The sequence below is a fragment of the Xiphias gladius genome, chromosome 11 (genome assembly GCF_016859285.1).
Source record: "Xiphias gladius isolate SHS-SW01 ecotype Sanya breed wild chromosome 11, ASM1685928v1, whole genome shotgun sequence".
Classification (NCBI taxonomy): Eukaryota; Metazoa; Chordata; class Actinopteri; order Istiophoriformes; family Xiphiidae; genus Xiphias; species Xiphias gladius.
The window spans coordinates 8,322,602-8,349,308 of NC_053410.1; the positions used below are offsets into that span (position 1 = coordinate 8,322,602).

The window sequence follows — 26,707 nt, forward strand, 5'->3', positions numbered from 1 at the left end:
ACGGTAATAATTTTCAAATCAATTCAATATCTGCACAGAAAACTCCAAAAACTTTTTTTCTCATTCAATAGCATAAATACTACATAAGCCACTGATTCCCTAAAATATTTTCTCCCACTGTCATTGTGATGTACCATGTGATCACAGCTGATATTGAGTATGCTCATCTCCCTTCAGATCCACTCAGGTAATAGACATATTGACAGAAAGACCCAAGACCCAAGACCCAAGACTCACAGCAGTAAAACAAAACCCTACCAAACTGAGTAGAATTTGGATCCGATCCAACGCAAGTCCTGTTTGGTACCTCGGTTCCTCAGAGAAGTTTTTAAAGCCTTCATTTGGTTTTATGAATTTAATTTTTTTTTACCGTATACTTTAATGTCTTTGTGCCCAATTAAGCATTTTTATACAAGAGCATGGCTTTTGTTACAGTACAGAATGCTATACAGAAGCCTATGGGTTGTAAATTATGCCAGTACTCTCCATTAATCATTAATCCAGATATGGTTTCATTTGGGTGTGAATTTTTTTCAGATATAATACAGTGCCAATCAAATTTGGTCAGAAGTGCCCTAATGTATCAAACAGTATGTTGCCTGAATCTACTCAGCGATATGATGCCATCTCTACATACACTCTCCATTTCTTAAAACATCTTCATTGAGACTCCTTTCTTGCTCCTCTGGTCTTGAAGTTAAACCATTGACTCCATCTTTTTGTCACCTTAAGAAACAACATATTGTTCAAATACGTGGGCAGTGGTGGGACAAACACAATAGCTGGGAGAGAGGGTCATGCTGAGAGGGGGTAGAAATTTTAAGCTGAGTCCACACATTTTGGAGGCAGTGAGCTAATCCGGCCAGGCTTTTTAGCCTGCTATTCAGGAGGACAAGAACCCCTAGGATTTGGGCTTGTCCACACCTCAGGGGTGGGGGATTATCAAGATAGCAGGAAAGGTGGAGAGGGTGTGATGGTGGGCAAAGTGCATATGTTTTTATTAGCAAGACTGTGTGGATTTTTGAAAGCATAAGTGTGTGGTTGCATATCTTTGTGAGGAGCGCACATAAGTATGTATGTGTATGTGTGTTTGTGTATTTAGAGGGGATTCTCTCTGACTCCCACCCCCAAAAATATACCCCTGAGCTCTGACAGGGTCACCTCTGGGCTTTTCAGAGCCTCCTCTCAACCAGTCCTAATTGATCTCACGCATTACTAGTCCCAAACATGGGATGGAGAACAGGAGGGAGATGGCTGGCTCATTGTCTGAGGAATGAGGTCCCCATTGCTAGTGGCTCGCCACTCCTTGCAAACACACACATACACTCCACCTCTGGCATGCCCACCCATCATCTCCCCCTCTCCCCCTTTCCCCTCCTCTATGCTCTCATCTCTGGCTGTGCTAATCCACCCGCCAAGTCAGGAACTCAGTTACCCATCTGGCCAAGCATGACTCCAGCTGGGAGGAGAGAGGGATGGAGGGCTGGAGAGCTGGAGGGATGGAGGGAACAAAGTGGAGAAATGGTAAGAGGGGTAAATTGAGAAAGAGGGATGAGGAGGTATACTGTAAGCAGCCTGGAGTTATATGGTATGAAGGAAGAGAAATGAGGAAGGACGTCTTTATACAAGTTACTACTTTATAGTAAACGAGGAAGAAAAAGACAGAAGAGCATAGTGTATGCTGCTGGAGTGCCAAAAGGCAAAAACATCATGACCTCTTCTTTAGCTCTCTCCAAGAAAAAAGTATTGATCCTATTGTCTCCTTGAAGAGAAAAGGGATTATGCGTTGTAGCAGGTTGGAATGAGAGCTGCCACTGAGCTCTGTCATGACTTATATAGTCTGATCGCAGTGTGCCAGTGAAGTAGCCTCTAGCCATGGCCTTCACCTCTGACCCTGACTCCTGTGGAGCCATCTGGCTGGTTAACAGTAACCCATGACCTTCATCATAACCCATCACATGCATCTGAAGATGGATCTTCATATAAAGAGGTTCATAATGAATCAAAAGGGATTGCATCTAAATATATTGTGATTGGAGCTGTTCTGTGAAGCTAAATCCACATTTATACTACCCATATTTGTATCAATTCATTAACACATTTGTCTCTGTTGTTTCTAATGTTCCTTGTCACATGATGCAATCTATTATACTGCTGAGGTGCAGTCAAAGACAAATTTCTACAAAAGTGGACAATAAACCTGTATTGTATTGTCACTAATAAGTCACACACCAAAATATATTGGTAATACAAGAAAAACACATGCAATGACATTAACTTTGTATGCTATAGTACTTAAAACTGATCATAATTATTTGTAATCTCATTTTGAAACCTACTTTGATGGGTTGTTTAAAAAAAAATGCTGACTGTGTATGTGGCTGACATGACATAACTGTGACACTCATTTAAACAGGAGTCACAAATGTCTAGTTCAAATACCTCTATGGGTGGTTTTACTTTGCTAAAAGACATAAGCAATAACTGAACAGAACGGAGTAAAACTGAATTAAACTCAACCAGAAGTAAACTCAGTCAAGCTTCACAAATGCTTCGCAGAAGGAAGGTCAGAATCCAGGCTTTTGTGTTTCAGATGATGCTACTCCACTCCATATCATTGAGCATGTGCAAATCCCTTTTTGAGTCATGCTCTTTCCTTTCTCCCAAACCACTCATCACTGTCTACTGAAGCAATAAGAAAAATGCAATACACTCTCCTTCTAAAGGACATTTGAAAGTATTTGTGAGGAACTAGTATATGATAAACTGCTGTAGAAGCCACATGAGACACACTCCCATTCAAAGAGACGAATCAAACCACCTGCATCAAACCATCAATCAAACACTAACAGCACACAGCATGAGGCTAACCCAAAGTTGAATTGGGGTAAAAGCCAGGAAGCAGCGTGGGTAAGATGAACTCCACTGTGAACATGATCACATGCACACGTGCATAAACACACAGTACAAATACAATTACTTTAAGTAGTAAGATAAAATATGTACTTACAGACATTACCGGTGTTGTCAAAACTGTTGAGCACTTCATTAACTCGAAGGGGTCCAAGACTATCCCTGAGAGACACAAAGTAAAGATACAGCAATCTGGGAGAATACTATGTTGTGTTTTCTTCTTACAGACAGTGAAACAAGAAAAAGAATCTTAATTACCATTTTAAACTTACAGCTTTGTTCCAAAGGAAAAGTATCAAAAAGTGAGCATGGATTTGACGTGTCATTCATCTCAAAACCCCAACATCACTGAGTTGTAGAGGACATGGCTGAATTAAATTTGTAAATCATCTGTTACGTTGGAAATTATAATAATAAATATATTTATGTAAATCAATGACTATCTTTGGTTTCGAGTTTAAACTTTTTTTTCAGATACTCTCCTCCAGCCTCCAGGTCCAAAATCTGCATGTCTTCTACTGTACATTACAGTACTTGCATACATTTGTGGGAAATGACTCTGTAAAAGTAACATATACATATATACAACTTTTACATAAAAGTTACATATAACCATTAATTCGACAGCATTTCAATCACTATATTTCAACCTTTTTTATAGCAAATGCCTTAACGACATGATATGCAGAGTGGTTTGTTCTAGATTCACAACAAACCGCAGATTCTAGATAGTTTTAGGTAATGTCAGCATCATACTCCTTTACCCTTCATATTTAAAGCAGGAGGACACTCTAAAAACCTGGAACTTGTTCAATAATGACTTTTACCCAACTAGTCTGATGTGCTGTGGTATCATGTAATTGGCCCATATGTGGTGCACTATCACCATGCTTTATCTGTGCCAGCATGAATCTAGAGCCTTATGTGTGTCCATTCAAGTGTGTACCTCAGTAAGGCACTGTACTCTGGAAAGTAGACACTTCTGTACTCCACCCACTGGTCGTCGGAGGTATCACTGGGGTTTTGTGTCATAAGCCTTTTCCTGCTGAAAAGGTCAAACGTGGCGAACCTGCGAACAGACACCTGTTTGACCTCCGGACTGTCCACCTGCTTCTGACGCAACACCTTTGAGAGTTGGGAGTGGAAATAAAGGGGAGTTAATGAGTTTTAATTTCAACAAAAAGCACATCCCTAAAGTGTTCAATCTTCTCATAGGCTGTAAAGTCTTAGAATTTTCAGAATTAATCAGTCTTTCTTTCAGTTTCGGCTGTGCTACTTTTCAATTCAACAGACAAGAGGTCTCTCCGGGAGACTATAATATACCATGGAGGTGTTAGACAATTTCAACAAATTTGACATTTCTCATTTCTAATGGACATGATTTGGTCTTCACTTGATGCAACACTGAAAGTCAGATCCAAAATTTCAAGAACAATATCACATTTTCCTGTGCTGAATTAAACGAAATGCTGAATATGCTTTCAGTCTGTGTTGTTGTAAACAGATTAAAACTGTATAACTGTACAGTTTAACATAATGCACAGAATGAATTTGCATCTTTTTATCCTTAACTGTTGCAAAAACCGAGTTCATTATATCATAGGTTCTATCTATCTATTTTTGTGGAGTCCAGACAAATAGAGTTTGTTACTGTACCAGGAGGAAGAAGTACCGAATGCAAGACAGACCTGCTGCAGGGACCTTTTTTTAATCAGCCAAGTGTAACATCTGTACAATGCCCATCTATGAGAAAAAAGTGAACGTCCAACTTTTACAGCTACTGCTCTTATGTTTACAAGGTTCTTGTACATGCATAGCTGACAAGTTTCTGTTTAAGTATATAGTGTAATTTATAAGTTATACTATTATAAGTTATACTATATGTCAAAGCAGATCAGAGTATTAATGAACCACATTGCTGAAATAAGACAGACTGCTGTCTACTGTAGGAGACTGAGAAAAGAATATTACATGGCTATTACATATCTATTGTCTTGGCTATTTTTATCCCAGTGAAAATCTGCATCAATTCCATAACTGTTGGACTATCAAACTGCAATTACATCTACGTAAATCAGACATGGAAAAAAGGTGCCAAAATATGCCCCCCTCCATATTTCACACAGCTTGAACTACAATTAAATGCTTTGTAAACTATATAGTAGAACTGTAGAGAGTTTAGTGAATGACAGCTTTGTAGACAAAATTAGGGAGAAAACATGACAGGGAGAAAGACTGGCAACTACTGTATGTTCCCCTCACTCTTACTGTTCCAAAGTTACAGTGGTAGGCCAATAGCGGCCCTTGGTCCTGGCCCTCCGCCAACAGTTAAAGTTTTCCATTTTTATAGTTTGCATCGAAACGTTTGTACAATTTTTCACAAATCTATTGTAAGTAACATAATGTAGACACAGGTATTCATGTAGATGCCAATCAACATGGCCTTATAACATCTGATTATAATCAATGATTTGCAACACAAATAGGTGGCAGTACAATTTGTTCTTTAAGGCAGCAACAACAACAACAATACTTTTAATGGTTCAGTCATACTGAAGTTTGATGAAGCAAGAAGCAATGCTTTTAATGATATTAATCCCAAAACATGGCCTCCCAGATAAGGTGTTTTTGAGAGTGTAACAATTAAACAAATAAAGGATCAATAAAATATCAAATTGAACAGAAATATTACAGGCCTTAGTTTACGGACCCAAACATTATATAGACAAACTTTAAGCAAGATCTGAGACGGTGCTGCCACCACTTTCCTGGATTCTGTCTGATTTGACCCATAAATCAAACAGGTGACTGTTTATAGGGCGTGGATAACCTATTCATTACATTTCAAGTCCTGTAATGCAACACAAAACATGCATTTGCCTATACAGTATGAGTCATTTTTTGCAGACTGAGTGTTAACATAAGCTGCTGTGACTCTAAAGAAAAAGACGACATCTGTCCTTGTATACAATATTAAAACAACCAGCTTTATAAATTCATTTTAATTTTGTAGGACATAAAATACTCAAAATCCTGTAAGAAAAAAATGTTAGCATATACAAATAACTAAAAACTGTGTTGGTCCTTCATTGACAAATATTGAAAGTATGAAACTATTTGCTGACTCCTGAGTATGAGGAACAAAGATTCTAAAGGCAATACAAAATCCAAAGATGTTCTACAACATATGTCACGCTAAACGTTTAATACTTTTTCAAACTGTGCCCGCTAATTGAGTCTAAAACCGCGAGAAAGGTTTGTACTTGCTCTTGAGGCTTTCAATACCTGTCTTAGCAGAGTCCACCTGGCTCGGGCGACATCAGTAGCACCACAGGTCTCAGACCGGGAGGTGTGGTTATCAGCTGCGCAGGTGTCTTCATTAATATTTTTCCTCAAAGGGGAAGCCGGCTCGGTCATATCTGCAGCACCGGTGCGGTCCCTCTCCATTTTACCTTCGAAGTTATGGGCGGAAATAAATCTGTGAACGGATGTACTGGCTGTTGAGCTGTCACAGTTATCGGTGGCAATGTGGCAATACAAAAATAAGGCTTTCTCTGTAAACTACACCAACGCAGAAGCGGTCGCAGATATTGCTTGACTATAATCACCTGTTACACCCACAATGGATGCATGCTACTTCCGTACACTTTGGGTATCCAAGGCATAGCGATGGATTGTCGAAACAATGATGCTCGATGTTAAGTGGCTGGCATTAGATTCGCCTTCACGTTCGTATCATTTAAACCGTAACTACGGTCGGTCACGGCGGCCTCCAACTTGTCATTCCAAGGCGTAGATACTGGGACTTTCAGACAGCGACGGTACCTTCTACTTGTCGAAAAGAACCACAGACACGTCGACAAACTGTTCACGAAATAGTTATATCAAAATAAAATGCGGTACGAACACCAGTACAATCCATTCAGCTCATGTTGTGGGAGCTACACGCTGTTTGTATCTGGTTTCACATGGTAAAACGCTGCCACAAATACAACACAACAAAAGTGGCAAATTTGAGGTATTTATCTGGGTGTGACTACAAGGTTGGCACCACGGCCGGAGTACCCACTGGGCAAAGTGGGCAACTGCCCAGGGGCCCCAGAAGCCTCAGGTTTACTCTACCCTGCTTCCGTCTACATCCTTTGATTAATTGCAGATTGAAGGCAAATTTGCACCACTGAAGAACAACATCATCCTCCATCTTGTGGCCCTGGACTTGAAGAGGGACCCTGTGTATAAAATCTAGTTTTAAGACCTTAATTGTTAAGCTATAGTTTTTACTCATTAGTTGAAGAGGTGTGTTTTATCAAATTACTTATTTTTTTCCTGTGTCAGTTAATTAACACAGAGAAAACCTCCGTCATAGGCGAACTATGAAAAGTCTGCAACCAACAATTATCTTCATAATCAATTGACTGTTAAGTGTTATTGTCAGAAAATGGTGAAATACGCCATCATTAGTGCCGGAAGTAAACCTATTCAAATGGCTTTGTTGTCTGTCATACAGCGACAAGCTCAAACCACATGTTGAGTTTCCTAATGTAGAAAACCTAGAAACAAGCAAATATTCCCATTTGAGAAGGTAGTTCCGGTGAATCTCTGGCGTTTTTTCTTAAATATTACTTTTACTTACACTTAATCAGTTGCCATGTGGCCTCTTGCGTACTGGCAGGTTTCTTTGTGCCTGAGGAAATAATAACACTGCCATGTAAAATGGGGATGGAAAGGGGCCCACCAACAATTTTTTACTCCCGTCCCCCTAGGAGGTTAATCCGGCCTGGGTTAGCACTGGGGCTAACACCTTGTAATAATCCGTGAACACCTTAACCTTAACCTCACCTGAACCTTTTCCCTAACCACTAACCGATTATTTCATCCCAATCCCGAGTTTTTGGAATATGATATATAATATCCTTTTCCGTTCCAAACGGGCGGCTGTCTGAATTTGATTAGTTTAGTCTGGCATTGCTCGCGACGTCATCAACAGGGGGCTTTATTTATGAACTCGTGCACGTGCGTGGAATCTACCTGCTGTTGTCAGCGGTTACTAACGGCTGAACCGGTTGAGTTTAAGAAACGAAATTATAGATATTACAGATTGAAATGCAATGAATAATTTGTCCTATGAAATGTGTTTACTGTCGTGAATATGGCCGACAGTGCCTTGCGGTGACAGTTGGCTACCTAGAACCACATAAACACACAGGTATCATCAGTTAATTTAGCTGGTCGGCACTTAAATCTGCGTAATGGCCGTTGTCTCCTCTCTGCTGTGCTCATCAGCTCGTCTCGCTTCGCCTTCTCGGTTACGACTTCGGGAGCTCGCCGTCTGCAAACGGATAACGTGGCTCTCCGTGTCCGTCCAACGTTGTTACACGTCGGTAAGGGTGTTCAGTTTAGGCTGCTGGTTTTTACTCACCTTAGGCTTGGTGTCAGGTTACTGATTGTCGGGATGTCTCTTTATAAAACGACAAGTCGTTAATTATTTACAAAAAAAAAAGGTATCTTTTCACCAGGATGTACGGAGCCAGAGATAAGGACATGGGGCTGAAATTGAGCCCCTTTGGATGTGGCTCGCTGAACTAAACTACAGGGAATTGACACATAAACGCCTGTACAGTAATACTAAGGCTCGAACTTTTTCTTTGTTATGTTTCCCCTATAAATGAGCGTGACAGGATACCAATAATTATATAAAAACACTCAAATTAAGTCTTCTAAATTAAAATTTTAGACTTTTTTGAAATCCGCCTATTGTCTGAATTGGAAGAATATTATGCAAAAGTCTGTGCACAAACAGTAATTGTGGAATGTGCAAAAATTTGGGCACCCCACTAAGTCAGTATTTAGTATCCCACCCCATTTTGTAGATATCACTTTTCTCAAACACTTTTTGCAGCCAGTGATGAGGCTTTCTATTCTTGATTTAGGAATTTTCACCCACCCTTCACTGTAGACAGCTTGTAGTTCTGAAATATTTTTGGCTGTCTTCTACGCACATTTTGTTTTCTACCCACAGAGTTTCAATGATGTTCGACCTGGGGGACTTTGAGGGCCCCTCCAAAAGCTTCAGCTTTGTTTTTCCTGAAGTATTTCATGCTGGATTTTGCTGTATGCTTTCAATCACTGGCCCGTCATAGAAGCCAGCCCCTCTTTTGCTTTCATTTTCTTGGCTGACTGCATTTGCATCCATAATTTACTGGTATTTAGTGCAATCCATTATTCCCTCAATCTGTGTAATGTTTCCTGTGCCACTGGGGTGCCTGGGTTGATTGCTCTGCATACAACTGTATGTCATGACACCTCCCTGCAAAATCATCACTTTGCCAATCCTTACAATGTCAGAAGATTTTCAGACAGCAAGACACAGTGTCACCAGGGAAGAATTTAGGACCCTTAGAAGCATTGTGATGTATTTAGAGGTGGAAATAAGGTCATTGTTCAGTGCTCTGGCTATCTAAAAATAACGTATAGCATAAAGCAGGTTTTATATAACTTATTCCCACATTAAAGTACACTATAATTCGGGAAATTAGCAATGTCGCTCTATATTGAAAAAATAAAAACCACTTATTACAGATCTATTTTTGACATTGCCAAAATAACAGTGAAATAACACCCACACACTAGTTCACTGAGTGGTTTACAAGCTACAGATCTCTTATCTAGAGTTTCAGCGTCCACAGGACACAAGAATCTTGATTGGAACAGCAACAGCCCTTACAGTTGGAGCTTATAGTTACTGTCTTAAAAAGTCTCTCCATTATTTATAAAGCTGTTTTATTTCAGGACACTTCAAACTCATCAGTCGATCATCTCAGCTCTGGACTTGAGAGCTACAGGGACTTGCAGAAGTGTTTCAAGAGGAGACTGAAGGCTATATACCGCAGGTTCTCCAACATACCTGATTATTCAGTGGTAAGGCCTGCTTTAGGTTTGAACCTATTCATTACAATGTTTTGAACTGTTATTACAATTTTTTTGTGTACAAATCCAGTATGCTCTAATGACCCTAGTTTTAAGAACCGACATCCACCCTCATTGTGTCAGAAATGTGTTGTGTGTGTTTCTGTGTGGGGTGAGCAGGATTTGGAGGACTCAAAATACTTAAATCCAGCAATTGCTAACTTCAGACATTTTTGAAATTCAACATTATTTCTATAATTCACTGTGTTTTCTCGTCACAGGTGCTTGGCCATTATCATGTGTATTTCACTGAAGATGATGGCATCTACAGAATGGACAAGAGACACAGTAAGCAGAAAGCATTAATGTAGCTCGACTACTAATGTTAACTACTCTAGCTTTTTTTCTAATGTAAACCTAATCCCACATCTGCATCTATAATTTTAGTGACATTCGCACTTTTGTGAATGACTCAGTCTCCTCTCCCCATTTGTAGGAGATCTGGAGCCTGAGCAGGTCCTAAATCTACAACAAGTCTCTGGAGGACAGGAGAAGACAGGACTTAATAATGGAGAGAGGAAGCAGAGGCTTCATTGGACCGTCCAGAGAATACGTTTGTCCCCACAGGAAAAGCATCTTGCTGCCACGCTGAAAACTAATCACAGAGAAGAGCCAAGGTGAATCAAACAGAACAGAATTAAACATACAAAAGACCCCTTATTTGGCAGCAATGTTTTTTTTTTCTTGTCAAATTTGAAACTGTTAAAGTTACTGAATTTAAAAAAAAAAAAAAAAAAAAAAGATTATTGTGCTGTTACAATCCAGGTGTGTGGTTGTAAGGCTTAAAAGAAGAATTTCCCCTCCTTTGGATCCCCCACACATTCTACTCACACTGGACGATGTCTTCAGTTTTGGTATGTTTTGAATAGTTTGCACTTGTAAAGAAATTTTTCAGTAGCAAGAGTGTTAATAGTGCACTGGCTTAAGTAAAATGATATTTTCTGTGTCTGCATTGGTAAAGAGTGGGCCACAGATGAGACCCTGTTTTACACGACTCTTGAGGGTCTGCGTTGCAGCAGAGTTTTTCGTCTGGACCTGACCTCCAGTGGAAGCAGGATAACATCTGTGTATGAGGAAACACGGCCTGAGTAAGTGTAAGTAATGTGACATCTAAGCTGTCTCTGCTCCCACAACATTTGTAATTGAAATACCACGTTTTCCCCAGTGTGTTTGTGGAGGTTGCCCTTTCCAGAGACCGACAGATACTGAGCATCAACTGCAACACCAGGACCACCTCAGAGGTGCTGCTAATTGATACAACAACACCCAATTTAGAGCCTTTCCTGGTTCAGCCACGCCAGCTTGACCTCCTGTACCACGTTGAACACTGGAGAAGGTGGCTGATCATACTGGCTAATACAGGGCCTGGACAGGAATATCAGGTAAAGTTGGTACAATACATTCATAAACAGAAAAACTCTTTGTAGGGTGCATAAATTTAACGGAGATACAATGTGGAATCAGTCCTTACAGTTATAATTGTACCTTTATTACCAAAGAAACCTGCGTACAGTTAATGTTTGTCGTCTGGAGATATAATGTGACTATCAAAAAAAAAAAAAACGCTCTACCCATATCACACATGATCATGCAGGATGACAATTTTTGCATATATTACATATACACACAGCAATGCACATGCAGGATACCTACTGTTGCTGATTCCTCTCTTTCTTGAAATATTCTCAGAAAACTACAACATTTTTGGTAGTTAAAATGTTTTAAAGGGGTTCTTGTACTTAGCCACCCTGTAATTTGTCCTATTTACTGTTTAGAGGGGAAGTAGTTGGTCCCTGATTGCAACTTGATTCTGCTCTGGTCAATCAGAGTATCACATTTGGAAGAAGAAAAAGATGCAGATAAATGCTCTGTGTTTTAACTTTTAAATATATTTTTAATTTTCTCAAGTGAGAAGATTTATCTTCTGTATGCTCACTAGGTGGTACAAGCCCCTCTCTCAGAGCCATTCATGGTCTCCTGGGTCTCATTGTTTGCCCCTGGCCCTGGCAGCGTTATCAAAGACATGGACTTGGTTGGAGACCACTGTGTGTTGGCTGCAAGAACACCAGCCCATGAACTTGTCCTGATTGTGGTCCCACTGACTCATCCCAAGAAAGCATACACTGTACAGGTCAGTGTGTCAGAAAACTCTGTTTGAATTCTTTGTTCTTTCTTTGTATCTCCCTGCTTTTTTGCATGTATGTTGCCTCTTTTCCTTTTTGCTTGGTCCTAGTCTTGTTTTTTTGTTTTTTTTTAATTGTTATATTGTTTTATATTTCACTCTTATATAGCCATCTCTTATACTCTTATATTTCTACACCCATTCCCAAGCTCCCCTCCTGGGCGTGTGCCATTGAAACCAAGAAACCAAGCTTGGCAGACCAACGCAAAGTGTTAGAATTCCTGATTTCATCTCCAGTCCACCCACCAGTGCCCTACTGTCTGTACCCCGAGGATGGGCGCCTTGTATCAGGCAGTGAAGATGGGTCCTCCCTAGAGAACCAGAGCAATTATACCACCACGCGCTTAGAGGCCTGCAGCCAAGTGAGAGTACTTGACATATAAGACACATGCACACACACTGACACAGCATAAGCAGGGAGGTAAACATATTGTGTCCACTGACAAAGCTCTTTTGGCAACTAGCCACCAGAGACAGAAGTGCTCAATAGTACACACTCTACCATGTTTCTAATATACCTACACGCATACACCTAACACAGAAAGCAGCAGTTGATGACGAATTTAAAACAATTTACTTGTTTCAAGATCATTTAACACTTAGTACCGTCCACCCATCACAGTGTACAGACAGTCTCCTGCCTCTATTCTGTAGGATGGTACCCTGGTGCCAGTGACACTGTTTCATGCAGTACCTGTGGAGGGTTTGAGACAGGCGCCACTGCTGGCCCATGTCTACGGAGCTTATGGCAGAGATCTCCACATGGAGTTCTGCCCAGAGAAAAGGCTGCTGTTGGAGCAAGGCTGGGCTCTGGCCTACTGCCACATCAGGTAACTTATCACCTCTCCAGCAGCCTAAAACTTACTTGATTGACTCAGCAGTTGATTCGCTGATGAGAGACAAGGTAATTTAATGTAAGTAATACTGATTATGTATTGATGTTGCTGCAGGAAATTGTCTTTGAGGGCAAATTAAGTCTGGAATTCAAACTTTGTATTTTGTTATAAGTGTTAAAGTGAATCTCTTCTTTACATTTACACCTCCAAGAGGTGGAGGAGAGCGGGGTCTGTCCTGGCATAGACAAGCTCGTGAGGAGGGGAAGCACAAAGGAGTGGAGGACCTTCAAGCCTGTCTCCAACAGCTCTTCTCCTTGGGAGTCTCCTCTCCTTCACTCACTGCCATTACAGCCTGCAGTGCTGGGGCTGTGCCAGTGGGAGCACTGTGCAACAAACACCCATACATGATGCGAGCTGTCACACTGCAGGTAAGATGTTAAATCACTGCAGATTTGTGATGTTTGTGTGCATGTTTTTTGCAGTCTGTCGCTTTTAGCGTTATTCTACGTCAAAAGGAATATTAGGGACAGTGTCCTCCTCAAGGGCACTTTAACAGAGAGGGTATTCACCAATTTGTAAGGATTAAATAAAAATTCTAAATAAATAGGGAAATACAGGGAGTCTCCCTGCTCATTACAACAGTGCGTCACCACATGAGATGACACACATCCCAAGCCATCTCTCTTCCTGTTTTCAGGCTCCTTTCCTGGATGTGTTGGGAACAATGGAGGATCCCAGCCTGCCTCTAACCTTGGAGGATAGAGAAGAATGGGGGGACCCTGAATCGAACCCAAAACACAGACTTACCATCACCTCCTACTGTCCTCTTCACAACATTACTCCTCAGGTATGGAGGGGAAGATTGGGAAGTTAAAAAATATAGCTGTAGTTTTTTGTGCATTGGCTTGAGAGAACTGTGCCATCCTTATGTGTTACCACTTACCCAAATGATTTCCTGTATTCAGTTTGGTGCCTACTTTAAATGTCCCCATCTTCATAGAATGAGGGATTCATTTGGACTTGTGATATTTCAGGTATCTCTACTATGATGCTTTCAGAAATTGTCTGATTTGGGTTACCATGTGTTTTACTATAATTAAATTTGCCGTATAATGTAAATTGGCCTGTAATGCTAGATAACAGACAGTTAATTCAGACTATGCTGAATTAACTGTCTGATTTCAGGCTTTCTCAGAAATCTGTCCAACATAAGACCAGAAGCTCTGCTTGTATAGTCCCATGTCGTACTGACAGCTAACTTGTACTGAAAACTGGACAGCGAGGATCATTAATGACTGATTGAATGATTGATAACTTTTGCTAAGTTTCGGGGAAAAAAATCAGGTTATCCAATTTGTGTGTGTGCGTGTGTGCGTGTGTGCGTGTGTGTGTGTGTGTGTGTGTGTGTGTGTGTGTGTGTGTGTGTGTGTGTGTGCGAGAAAGCGCTACCCATCGATGCTGCTGTCGGCCTACAGCGGTGATGCCAGGATTCCTTTGGCAGGTGTCCTCAAATACACTGAACAGCTAAAGAAAGCCATTCATACACACTTCATCATGAGTCCAAAGTCAGGTACGTGTGTTTGAGTAGATCTTTCTGAGGGGGTGTGTTTGTCTGTGGGTGCCTTCCAGCATAGATTTACCACTTGTTCCACATTCTTTTAGGTGTAATTTGTGCATCATCAGAGGTTTTAACAGTTCAGGGTCAACTCCCAATAGTAGAGTCAGTGTGCATGTCTTTAGAGGCAGCAGTAACAGATGTATAGCTTTCTGTCTGGGGAAAGTGCTATCAGAATTTTAAGTTCATGACCAAAGTATAGCATAAGTCACCTTGTAGTATAGTATATGTGTGTCTGTGTGTGTGTCAGCTAATTGCTCTCATTTCCCCGTAGACAGGCTCTTTCTCCCTCTCACTCATAATCTGCCTTCACCACATTGGTGGTATTCCTTTTTACACCCCTCTCTCTCTCACACTCTGCCTCTACTCTTCTTGTTTCAAATGCACACATTATCTCTCTCTTTCACCCTCTTTCACTTTTCTGTTGTTCAAACACACATACAGCAGACAGCTTTGTGTGTGTGTGTGTGTGTGTGTGTGTGTGTGTGTGTGTGTGTGTGTGTGTGTGTCTCCCTAATCTGTCTCTCTCTGTTCTCCAGAGTCTTTGATAAAGTGCTGATGGCATAGACACATGCAGGCGGGTGGGCAGGCCCATTAGCATGGTAAAGAGATAGTGTATCAGAGCAAGAGATTAGACGCCACAGACTGGGAGCTGTCAAGGTCAAGACCGCACTTGTGAAACAGCCAGTACCACAGAGACAGGGAGGGGGGATAATACGGAGGAGGTAGAGAGGAGGGAGGGCAGTATCAATCAGGAGCAAGAATGAATGAAAGGAAAGGAGAGTAGAGCGAGAGAGAGAGAGAGTGAGAGAATGACAGAAGACTTGGGGCAACTGGGCAGAGAGAAGGGGAGCAGAGAAAGTGGGCAAACAAAAAGGTCTGAGAGGAAGTTTTAAAGATTATCGATCTTCTTCTCCCCTATTCTGCCTTTGAAATTTGTTTCTCTGTGTTCCTCTTTCTTTTAGAATGTAAACCAGCACCAAAAATAGTTCTGAATATTCAACCTGGAGCAAATCACCTCGGACAAGAAGACTTGGAGTGGATGCTGAAGGAGGTAATGCACTCATAAAGGGAAAAGTTCAGGTCTTCAAAGTCGAGCTTTTTACATTTGTGCTTCCAAACACATCTACAAATAAGGCAGAGTAGACACAACTTGCTCTATCTCATTAATTTTTTCTTAGTAATTTCACTTGTTGACGATTATCATCTGCTCTTAAATCCACTGAAAATGCGCATCCATGCGAAAAAGTAATAGTGCTGTATATCTGTAACTACACAGTGTGGTGTGAACTCAATCTTCTCTTACTTTTACACCTTTTAAAATCCAGGTTTACTTCCCTAACCACCAGCCCTACCCCCCAAAAGATTACGTAGAAAATTTCACCAGTTTAAAAAGTTAGTTTACCCAAATCACATGAAAATACATTTTCCCTTTTACCCCTAGCCATTCTCATTTTATTTTCCAAGGTTTTGAGTATTACAAAGGAGGTTGTATTGTACTGGTATACACACAAGTCATTTGATATAAAAAGCAGCCATATCTGATTGGTGCCTGTCCAATCAAAGACTCCCCAGTAGGTACCATGTTATAATTTTTGCATTTTAAATCTAGCCCAACTCTTTCCTCACACTGAGAATAGAAACATTACTTGATGGGTGCAAACTGAGAAATCTGACTTCAGTCTTTTCTCCCCAACACAGGAAGCCCTCAACCTATCTTTTCTATACACGGAGCTGGGCCTGGACCCCCCTCAGCCTCAACGCAAGAGGAAGAGATAGCAAGGCTATCAAGAGGCAGTCGGGCACCAAACGACAATGACCTTAACATCTACCATTACAACCATGACAACTAGGTTGACACAATGGTTGCCAGATCTTGAACAATCCCAGTGAAAGAGAAGACACATCAACAGTGAATGTATCCACAATGATCCTCTTTAATGTATGACATAAATCCCTTACAGACAAGACACTAAAGAAGAATCTCGAAGATTGGATTGCTACTGTGAAACTGTGCTAACTGAATACCGTTGTCCATTCATATCAGCATTTATAAAGTATGTCCATGGCCCCCAAATAGCAGGCCTTTTCAGACACGTAGCACTGTTTGGGGTGGTTTGGATTAAACCGAGTGTGAGTGGAGTACTGAATCACCAAACCCTCTCCTGCTTCTGTCAGGATACGAGACTTTTGCAACACTTTTCCATCGTTGACTTGCTTTGTGCTCATCAGCACTTTCAATTGGTCTGGTAACTCATGAATAGAGGAGAGATCTGTGATGGCAGATTCTTTGCCAAAGTTAAGCACCATGAGGAAAGCTTGGTCAAGCCCGTCAAGCTCTCTGAGGTAAGAGAAGACACTGGCATCAGCATGGATGTAGCAGAACCACCCACGTTGAAGGGGGAGCTCTGACTGACGCAGGTTGTTCAGTAAACGGTACTGAGCCAGAACAGAGCCTTCATCTTTCTTCTGGACCTAGAAGAGAGAGGGTGGCAATGGGATACTTGATCTAAAATAGTATAAAGACAAGCAAGCCCTGGCCAGATGTTCCTCCCGAGCTGAACAGTACTAAAAGAGTTCTGTACCTCCACATTGACGCTTCTGTAGTTTGGGTGTACAGGCAACCAGGTGATGTTGGTTTTGTTGTTAAAGTCTGCATTCATGTCACTGCTCCACTGCATTGGAGATCGCTGAGGGTCCCGACTAGCACTCTGCAGTGAAAGGACAGCAATAATTTTGGCACTTCAGCTTCTTCCAACAATGTGCAATTAGACACTGAATACACATTGGCACACTTTAATGCATGTACATTCAGTTACAAGTTTATTAGGTAAACCAGGATAAAACTAATGCAGTGTAACATACAACAAACTAGTAATAAATCCTACCTTTGTGAAGATATTTATGTCACTATTTATTGCCTACACACATTTTGTCCTGTTTTGTGATGTCATCAATTAACCTGGTCATTTTCCATGCACCCGCTGCACTTGGCAGAGATGTTACAGTGTTTAATGTATAGTATTTAATTGTTTGTTTTCAGAGTGTGCACAGTACTGACTGCATTGTATTTGCCAGCTGGGTCCTGTATCTGACTCTCTGTGACGTTAATGTTTTCCATGCCGATCTCCTCGCCATAGTAGGTGTTGGGCGTGCCTGGAAGGGTCAGCAGCAGCATGTTGATGACACGAATATAGGTCTGACCAGCACTGGAGGCAATTCGAGGCTTGTCATGGTTTCCAACCTGATAACAATGGATGTAAGAGAAATACAAGAGAGGGTGGAGAGGTATGTTGGATAAGTTGGGAAGGAAGAAGGTAGGGTGAAGCAGATGGGCTGGGGTCATGGAAGAAAAAACTGAAGTTAACAACTGACTTATACAGGACAAATAGATAAAGTGAGAGAGAAGTATGAGACTCGAGATGGACAGACACTGGTCATGGACTGTAAAGAAGGATTAAATTATGCTGCGGTAATCGTAGAGCAGTATACAATATCTCGCACTTCAGTTTTTGTGCTGTTTTTGTGCAATGATAATCCATTGCTAGCTGATCCCAGAAGGAAACTGGAGCGCACATCCTTTTTTTTCAGTTATCTGTTAGGTGCTGGAGTCTGGAGATCCTTAGTACATAAAAGTGTTATTCCTTGCACTTAATTGATACCAGTTAAAGACAAAATTGCGTGCTCCAGTTACCTTGTCATTTCAACTACCCATATGATCTACCCTATCACAGAGGGATGTGCCTATATTTATAAACATGATTTAAAGGGTTAATGTTACAGTTTGCATCTGGTCATAAAGACATGGGAGAAACGAAGAGAAACACCAAACACCGTCAATAAGTGACACTAATCTGAGAGTCTCATAATCCACATCATACAAGTTTGACAACATGTGCCACACATCAGCTGAAGAAAGTCTGAAAGCCCTGATTTGATCTTGGAGTTTTTACCATTATGATGGAGAACAAAAGATCAAGTATAATTGGCAGAAAAATCTTTGAAAGACAGCTTTTGGGGGGTTATCCCCATATGGCAGTCCTGTTTTTAAAGGAGCCAAGGAACAAATACATCAATGTGACTGTGGTGACTCACCACCCAGTTGGGCCATTGTCCCTTGGGCATGTTGGCCATCCAGAGGTGGACCAGATGTTGAACCCACAAGCCAGTAGTGTTCTGAGGCAGGTCCAGCAGGTAAAAGTTAAAGGGGAAGTCACTTTCCTTAACCAGCGGGGTACCATAGTACATCATAGTCTTGTCCACCTCATGGTAATCATATGACTCTGTCACCATGAACCTGGAGTGCAGAAAGAACATATGTTGTGTATGATAACATGCAAACTTATCCACAACCAATGACTGGCAACTCATCCTTGTGAACTCTGGTGAACTCTTTCACACAGAAAGCAGGATTATTGCCATATCATGTCAGACTCATTTAAGCTTATTGGCTTTTATCCAACAGATTTATTAGTTCAGTACTAAAATGTGATATTAATATTGCAAGTTATTATTATTATCTTGGATTTTGTACTACCTTGGTACGTTATATCAACTTAATGTAATTTCCAACATAGACAGTAGTGAAATAGAGGTATATTTCTCCTGGATGCTGTTGCATTACCGAAAACCCTGTAGTTGTAAGTAAAATGTTCAACACAGGTGTGACACCATACAATACACAAGACTGTTTAAAATTAATGCAGAAGGCATAACATGCAAAAGAAATTAAGTTTTAATGATGAGTTATGTGAAGTTAATTTCATCATCATCATGTGCAGCTGCACATTAAGTAGGTGAGAGCACTGCCAGTCTCAATTATTACCCTAACATTGTTGTATATAATAGTTCGAATACCTGTATCTGCCAGGCTCACGGCTGTAGATGTCCATCTCTGCCCTCCAGTCCCTCAGCAGGTCATGCAACCCCAGTTGATTGGTGGTGTAGTCGTGGTGAAGGTCCCACTCTGAAGTTACAGATTCCTGGAGTGGAAAGAATATGAAGAAACATGAGGTAATGTGGCATTTATTGGATTTCTGGCCTACCGGACCGGTAGCTCAAGTGTTAGTCAGGTGTTATATTTAGTTCATGCAGGGGAGTAGTGGTTCATTCATAGCAAAGTTTTCTCCCTGAGATTATCACCTTCAGTGCATTAGCAGAGCTCGACAGTATTTTCCTCTGCCCACTGGGAGTTAGGAGAGCTTGGGTATAAATGTATTCCTATGTCAGGCCAAAGCACAGGGTGCAGTGAGAGGCCAGTAGAAACCAGATACAGAGAGATTAGAGGCCAAGTGATAACAGACTTTGGGTTCTGTAACAAGGAGTACTGTTATGAGTAAGGAATGTTCAAAAATGTTCCAAGTTTTGTGCTAATGTATTTGGTGTATTGTTGGTTGTAATAGTCTTCATCAAAAGGACAAGAAGACAGAATACAGTAAAAAGACACTCAGGCAGGAAAGGAAGTCTTATTTAGTTATATTCATGAGGGAATTTGACCTACTGGGCCCTATTGTGACCACAAAGACAAGTGCTAAGCACAAGGTTAACAATTTTATGGGAACCAGCCCAGGACCTGCTTCAGTCTTGAAAGCCCTAGCCCTTAGGGACAGTGACAATACTCAGACTAAAACTGAAAATTAACACCCAATATTAGTTGTTTTTTTTGTGTGTGTGGGAGAAACTCAAACACAGAGACAATACAAAACTCCACTCAGAAAGAACCAGGCCATGAATCTATTCATGGACATTATTACTGAGGGGGGCGGTGCTAATCACTGAGCTGACGTGTTGCCACATGAACAAACCATTCAGCCATCAGCCAGTAAAGTACATAGTTGGTCTAAATTTAAAGCTACAATTAGCAGTAAACCACAAAAACAATGATCATTACACAAGTAGTTGCCCAGGTATGATTGGCTGAATCGTATTGAAGGCTGTGCTAACATTCTCAGTATCCCAACCAACAGATACATGTGACTATATTGCAATGCTGTGGTTCCATAGTTGCATGAACATCTCTGTAGTGCCTAACAATTGTTGACTTGTTTTGTTCTAACATCACTATAAAGCAGCTTTGCATGGCTTATTGCTTAAAAATGAGAAGTCGGTCAGTTTGGGTGCTGCAGCCATGAGTATACATCTCAGTCAACAGTAAGTAGACGAGTTAGTCTCAGTATTATAGTGTTATTCTCCTGCGGTAAGTAAATCCCAGTGACTTGCTAATCCACCAAAATATGCCTCTTTTCTACTAATCTTTCCTCTGTGAGAAATAACTTCAGTCTCCATGGAACAAAAACTCTTTCTTAGTGAGCTTAACCCTGCATGAATCATGAACTCTTTGAATTCCAAGAACAAATTTTTCTCCAGAAGAGCACTACATGACCTGGCATTTAAGACAGAAACAAATGATGAATGATTATCATGTACAGTGCGAACTCTCCCACTTCGCTGTTGATTATGTTCTTTTATTAGCTTCACTGGAAAGTACTGATTCAGTGGAGCTGCTTCTGCCCACAATGCCGCTTTTGTCTCTCAGATTGTTCAAATCTGAACTCTGACATGTCACGTTTTAGAATTCAATATAATAAAATCATAATATAATTACATAACTGAATGTTAAAGCAGAGATTGTTAAGTAAACTGAACCTTGATCCCCTGAGCTCGGAGAAAGAAGAGCTGCCGGGTAATGTAAGCAGTAGCTCTGGTAATTTTTTGTATAGTTTGCACCATAAAAAAAAAAAGAGGAAACCTAGACACACCTTACTGACTGAACAGACCTTCTGAATATTGTTTGTTACCTTACATCATTATTGAAAATTAAACATGAAAAGTCGGACCTAACAACCTTTGACCATCTCAACAAAGCAAATGAAGGCTAAATAGTACGATTTTCATTTTACCCAGAAAATTAAAAATTTTTTTTTTTTTTTGAAAACATAATAAAAAGCAAAACTGAATTTAATCAAATACTAAAAGGCAAACAACAGTAACCACAGTAGTCTTATAGAACAGTGGCACGAGGTGGTGGTGACTGTCTCCCTCAAAAAAGTCTAAATACATTTATTTTCTTAAGGTCAATTTATCCAAACTGATAACTACAACTGTGTAAGATTCAAGAATTGTGCAGCAGCTACCTCAGATGTCAGTCACTGAAATTAAATTTGATTGGAGCTGCAGCTTAGCCATACAAGAGGTTAAATGTGCCTGGTAGCAGAGTTTTACACCTGCCCTGCCATTCAGGAGGGGTCCATTTCGTCCGGCAGATCAGAAAGACCTTGTCACGTTTGGTGGTCATGTTTAGTCAATGTGCGATGTGTGATGTGTGATGTCAAAGCCAGTCCCAGCCAGTGCCCATTAGGGACAAACAATGGTAGCTGAACTGAACTGAGGAGGCAGCACTCACTGGTGGTTTGTTTGGGTCCACCTGTGGTTCATCCCTCAGGTGTGCAGCCTCCAGGATGTGCTTCACTGCATCCATTCGGAACCCGTCCACTCCCTTCCCCAGCCAGAAATGAATAATATCCTGAAATAAAATAATAAATATGAAGTGATTAAAAAATACAGTGTGTCTACAATAAGTATGAGGATGTGGACTAGACTCTTTAGTGCTAAAGTGTCATTTGAATGTTGCAAAATTGATGTATTTTCCAAACATTTCAACAAGCCCTTTCATTCAACTACAGCAACCGACTACTGAGTATGAATATGCACAATAAACACACAAGCGCGGTTTGCCATTCCTTCTTTTGTACTTTGTGCTGTGTGTTGTAGCACTTAAAAACACACAAGGGCTAACAAGCCCAAGTTAATGTGTAATCAATTATAGCCATCACACATTACTGCTACAGATTACACATGATTTTGGATACTTCAGCAACTGCGGCTCAGTGGAGAAGACAAAACAGATGAGGACAAAAGTAACAGAGATTTCAGTATGAGATACAACATGCTAGTCACCGAAAAACAAACGCTCTCAGAAATGAGTCAGCGGCAGAGGTAATGTATGTGACGTGTGAGAGAGAGCAGTGCGTGGTCAAGTACTCTTACGGTCATCTCTTGGCGGACACGTGGGTTTCTGAAGTTGAGGTCTGGTTGCTCCTTGAGGAACTGGTGAAGGTAGCATTGTCCTCTAACTTCATCGTAAGTCCATGACGAGTTCCCAAACACACTCACCTGAGAGAGAGGAGCAGGGAAACGGGATTGGGAAGTGTAGACATTAAGAAACTACCCCTCTGAAGTGAAAACTTTTTGGACTCCTCTCCAAAACAAATCATCCTTTTGTGCATTCCAGTGTAATGCATCAGCAGAGGTTCAGTGAAAATGCACACAAAGACTAACACAGACACCAGGTGGAGAAGAAGAGCTCATCAGCAAATACCAACCCAATTATTAGGTCTTGGTGCGGTCGCATTGCAGTCAGTCCAGATGTAGTAATCCTCGTAGTGAGGATCTCTCATCCGGCTCATGTTAAACCAGCGATGTCGGTCACTGGTATGATTGGGAATGAAATCCATGATCAGCTTCAAACCTGGTGGAAACAGTGAAGGATTATTATGAGTGAAAAGACTTTCCCTCTGCCATCAAGCCAACCCTGTTACCCCCCCCTAAGAAAACGCACAATGGTCCACCTTCACCTCTCCCACCAACCACCTCCAAACGTTTATATACACAGGGGTACTGAAAGAACACACCTTTGTTGTGCATTTCAGCCAGGAGCTCCTCAAAGTCCTGCATGGTTCCAAAGAGGGGGTCGATGGCCCGGAAATCTTCCACATCATAGCCGAAGTCTTTCATGGGAGAACGGTAGAAAGGACTGATCCAAACTGACTTGATCTTCAGGTACTGGAAGTGATCCAACTGTTCCTGAATTCCTGCCAGACCAGAGACACCACCATGATGAACAGTGGGCACCGCAATACACAGTCCCAATGATAACTTCAAAGACAAATGAGAGAAAAACCTGTTAATACTCAACAGTAGAGTTAATGTGTGGTGCTGTAAATCCTACTCGCAAAAAACAATGAGGAAAGGGATGTGAAAGTAAAAATCACAGGGCTGTCCTTTAATAATGGAAAAGCAGTTATGCACCATCGTATCCTTCCACTCTCAAAAAGGGTGTTAAATGCATACTTTACTAAAGTATACTAAAATTCTGTTAGCACTGAGGTGCCCATTAAAACACTACTTCTATCTGTTCCTTGATCGCACTGTATTATTTCTACAAAACAGTAGACATACTGTGGGTGTGCAAATGGCTGTATTTTCTTTAAATTAGAAAATGTCTTTAAAATTATGCTGTTAACCGTACTTGAAGTTTCACTTTATTAACTTTTCATTTTGAAGTCAGTTTTCTAAAAACAGAGCAATGTCCCACCTTGTCCAGTAGCTCATCAAACATATTGATATCAAAATGTCTAAAATGGAACTCTTTATAAAGAGTTTACAAGTTGTAACTAATGTAACTAATATCTCTGTTGTTTATCCTTTCTATTTGCTAATAATGCATTCATAAATGTAGATAATTTATTAACAAATGCTTTTGGGCTTCCCGTTTCTAATAAACCCTCGAGTCTAGATTTGTTATTAATACATTATTGATAAATTTTGGATTTTGATCCAGATACTCTGCAGGTTTTACCGGAAGGTAGGTGGTCCATTAGAGTGCCTACCTGATGAACGAAAGAACCTTTTAAAAGATTAAGTGCACTGCTGGAGGAGGATAAACATTTAGCTTGGGGGATTTTTTCACAAGCTGGTAACCCAAAAAAAAAAAAAACATTCTCGATAGATGCTTATGATTACTGTGTAAAGCATTGGTAAAGGACTTATCACCCATGGATAAGGTTGTTAGCTACAAGTTATAAACTGTTAACAATTGTTTGGGTCCCTGTTGCAGGACGCAGATGACGTTTACCGTCATGTTGTTGAGCTGTCATAAGACATGCAGTACTGGTGGAAGAAGTGCTCAAAATTTCTTAAGGAAAAATAAATGAAGTACCAAAAGTCAAAGTAGTGTACTCATTATGCAGAATAAAATATTACTGTATTATAATTACTTATGCATTACTGTACTAATGAATTTCTTTAATGATGCAGCTAGTTAAGGCAGGACTAATATTAACTACTATTTATACTGCTGGGTCATTTCATCTATAATAACACATCATAATTCATTTGTTGATTATAGTTTGTATTAATAATCTGTGTCTTCAAAGCAACTAGTTGCCGAAGCTTTAAAATTCATGTTGTGGAGTAAAAAGTAGAACATTTGCCTCCAAAGTGTAACGGAGTAGAAGTATAAAGTAGCTTAAAATGGAATTTCTCAAGTAAAGTAAAAACCAAAATTGTACTCAAGTACTATACCTCAGTAAATGCACTTACTCTCCACCACTGAAAAAATACTCTTTTACGAGTAAAAGTCCTGCATTTAAAATTCTACTTGAGGAAAAGTACATAAGTACTGGCAGTAAAATGTGCCTGAAGTATCTAACATACAAGTACTCATTTTTGCAGAATTGCCCCTTTCAAAGTTTTAAATGATGGAGCTCCCAAGGTCCTGAAAAATGTTTCCACCCACATAACAGAAAATACCTGTGTACCTGCAGGAGTGTGCGGGGCATTTAATCTGTAACGACGCGTACAACATGTCCCTCTGAAATTGAATATACTCGAGTAAAGCACAAGTAGCCTACCGAACATGGTTAAAGTCCGGATTTCGACACTTGGAAAGTAACTAAGTACATTTACTCAAGTACTGTACTGGCAATCGCGTTTGAAGAAAAACAAATGGAAAACGAGGCTTAATGAAAAACATCTTTTTGACCTCCGTCCGTAGTGTTCTTTATCAGAGCATGCAGCAGGATCGGGGGCACCTAACCTTTGAGGTCCCCGACCCCGTCGCCGTCCGAGTCCTTGAAGGAGCGGGGGTAGATCTGGTACACCGGGGAGGCCTGCCACCAGCTCAGGCACCGCGGAGACAGCGCGATCACCGTGACGGTGAGCGCCACCAGCGCCAGGGCGCAGGCCACCGTCAGCCAGAACAGGATCTCTCGGGGCACCCGGTACCGGGCTTGAGAGGAGTACAGCAGCAGCACCTCCTTGGGCATCCCGGCGTACGTCGTGAGCTGCGTGTACTCCTCGGCCGCGATCGGGTCCGGCTTCTCCGCGGGCTCGGCGCGGATGCTTTCGGCCGCTGACCCGACATCTTCCACATCCTTATACCCGGGGTTTCTGGTGCACTCCCCCAGCTCCATGCCGCCGGTGTGGGGTTGTTTTTTTTTTGATTTTTTTTTTAAAACTCACCTGATTGAGGGTCACCTGAAAGCAAACCGTGTTGGTTCAGTTGTACTTCACAAAGACTGAGGAATTCAAAGTCAGTATGAAGTAATTTTACTGCTCTGAGAGGGTCATAGTACACACACACACACACACACACACACACGGCGAGCAGTGTCGCCAGTGGAGTGTGGGAAAGTGGGGAGTTGGGTAGGCATGGCTGGAGATTAGCATTTCCCGTTGCAGTGTAGGCTGGAACCAGTGTTCGTGCCCTTCACTTGCTTCTGTGCCACTTCAGGATAAGGCACCATTCATAAAGGGTTTGCAAACTGCAACCGATGGCGTTTTCTAATGGTCGGTATCTACTTTGGGCTTCTAACGCTTTGTAGATCAGTTGTAAGCCATTGGTAAGACCGAGGTTTGGAAAAGTTGAGGACAATCCTCCTCCAGCAGGAGACTTTGCTTGAGCAAGTTACCCTCTGTAAAAGGGGTGCAGGGGATCTGGACCAACATCCATTTGCGAACCGCTTATTGACATTTACAACTGTAGACTTGTTATCATATAACCATTTATTAACTTACACAAAGAGTCTGACTGGCTGTTGATCCGCATGCAAAATTTGAAATAGTACAAATGTAAAGAGAACGATACAGTAAATGTGAAACGTTGACGCTAGGAGCTGTTTTTATTACATGGCTGTGTTTCTATTCAGTTATAATGCAGTTATAAATGTTGGTAAAGCATTAATAAGCACTTAAGGTTTCACACTTTCTAATAAGTCATCAGGTTTGCAGTTTTAAATTAGTATGACATTAATAAATGGTCTTAGGTTTTCTTGTGGTGCCCCCCCCCCCCCCCATAAGTGCTATTATTGTACTTCTGAGAGACATTTTAACAAAGCAATTGCACAAATCTGTCTC

At 41.0% G+C, this 26,707-nt stretch overlaps 3 protein-coding genes across 11 annotated transcripts in view; 1 reads left to right on the plus strand and 2 right to left on the minus strand.

The window, feature by feature from the left end:
* The window catches only part of camkmt (calmodulin-lysine N-methyltransferase), a 118,295-nt gene extending 109,904 nt beyond the window's left edge, over window positions 1–8,391 (minus strand). Inside the window, exons 1-5 of one of the 9 annotated variants that reach the window (XM_040138651.1) lie at window positions 8,333–8,391; window positions 7,547–7,597; window positions 6,199–6,365; window positions 3,860–4,038; window positions 3,011–3,075 (exon numbers count right to left, since the gene is read on the minus strand). In XM_040138651.1, coding sequence (XP_039994585.1) covers window positions 3,011–3,075; window positions 3,860–4,038; window positions 6,199–6,360 — 406 coding nt within the window. In that variant the 5' untranslated portion in view covers window positions 6,361–6,365; window positions 7,547–7,597; window positions 8,333–8,391. Of the gene's footprint in view, window positions 1–3,010; window positions 3,076–3,859; window positions 4,039–6,198; window positions 6,392–6,521; window positions 6,680–7,546; window positions 7,856–8,332 lie in introns of those variants that run through there. The other 8 variants (XM_040138649.1, XM_040138648.1, XM_040138650.1 and 5 more) reach the window with 8 other exon arrangements.
* Window positions 7,906–17,413, plus strand: prepl (prolyl endopeptidase like). Its single transcript, XM_040138643.1, has 15 exons — window positions 7,906–8,294; window positions 9,703–9,831; window positions 10,101–10,167; window positions 10,316–10,496; window positions 10,645–10,733; window positions 10,841–10,967; window positions 11,045–11,261; window positions 11,819–12,010; window positions 12,211–12,423; window positions 12,716–12,891; window positions 13,109–13,325; window positions 13,595–13,744; window positions 14,341–14,467; window positions 15,478–15,566; window positions 16,214–17,413. The coding sequence occupies exons 1-15, from the start codon at window positions 8,163–8,165 to the stop codon at window positions 16,289–16,291; spliced, it is 2,184 nt and encodes a 727-aa protein (XP_039994577.1). The 5' UTR covers window positions 7,906–8,162; the 3' UTR covers window positions 16,292–17,413.
* slc3a1 (solute carrier family 3 member 1) lies at window positions 16,546–26,182 on the minus strand. The gene is made up of 10 exons (XM_040138644.1): window positions 25,389–26,182; window positions 23,203–23,382; window positions 22,894–23,039; window positions 22,559–22,684; window positions 21,915–22,034; window positions 19,370–19,494; window positions 18,608–18,809; window positions 17,574–17,756; window positions 17,098–17,223; window positions 16,546–16,987 (listed from the first exon to the last, which is right to left on the minus strand). Exons 1-10 carry the CDS (start codon window positions 25,762–25,764, stop codon window positions 16,556–16,558), a joined length of 2,016 nt encoding a protein of 671 aa, XP_039994578.1. The 5' UTR covers window positions 25,765–26,182; the 3' UTR covers window positions 16,546–16,555.
* Between the last annotated feature and the right edge of the window lie 525 nt (window positions 26,183–26,707).

Excerpts from the sequence above, each read along its gene's own strand:
- prepl (XM_040138643.1), top strand. The coding sequence starts at position 8,163 with ATGGCCGTTGTCTCCTCTCTGCTGTGCTCATCAGCTCGTCTCGCTTCG. Across the intron at positions 11,262-11,818 it reads GGCCTGGACAGGAATATCAG|GTGGTACAAGCCCCTCTCTC; the intron begins GTAAAGTTGGTA and ends TATGCTCACTAG. Across the intron at positions 14,468-15,477 it reads CATCATGAGTCCAAAGTCAG|AATGTAAACCAGCACCAAAA; the intron begins GTACGTGTGTTT and ends TCTTTCTTTTAG.
- slc3a1 (XM_040138644.1), bottom strand. The coding sequence starts at position 25,764 with ATGGAGCTGGGGGAGTGCACCAGAAACCCCGGGTATAAGGATGTGGAA. Across the intron at positions 22,685-22,893 it reads CACCAAGACCTAATAATTGG|GTGAGTGTGTTTGGGAACTC; the intron begins GTTGGTATTTGC and ends CCTCTCTCTCAG. Across the intron at positions 19,495-21,914 it reads TGGACCCAAACAAACCACCA|GAATCTGTAACTTCAGAGTG; the intron begins GTGAGTGCTGCC and ends TTTCCACTCCAG.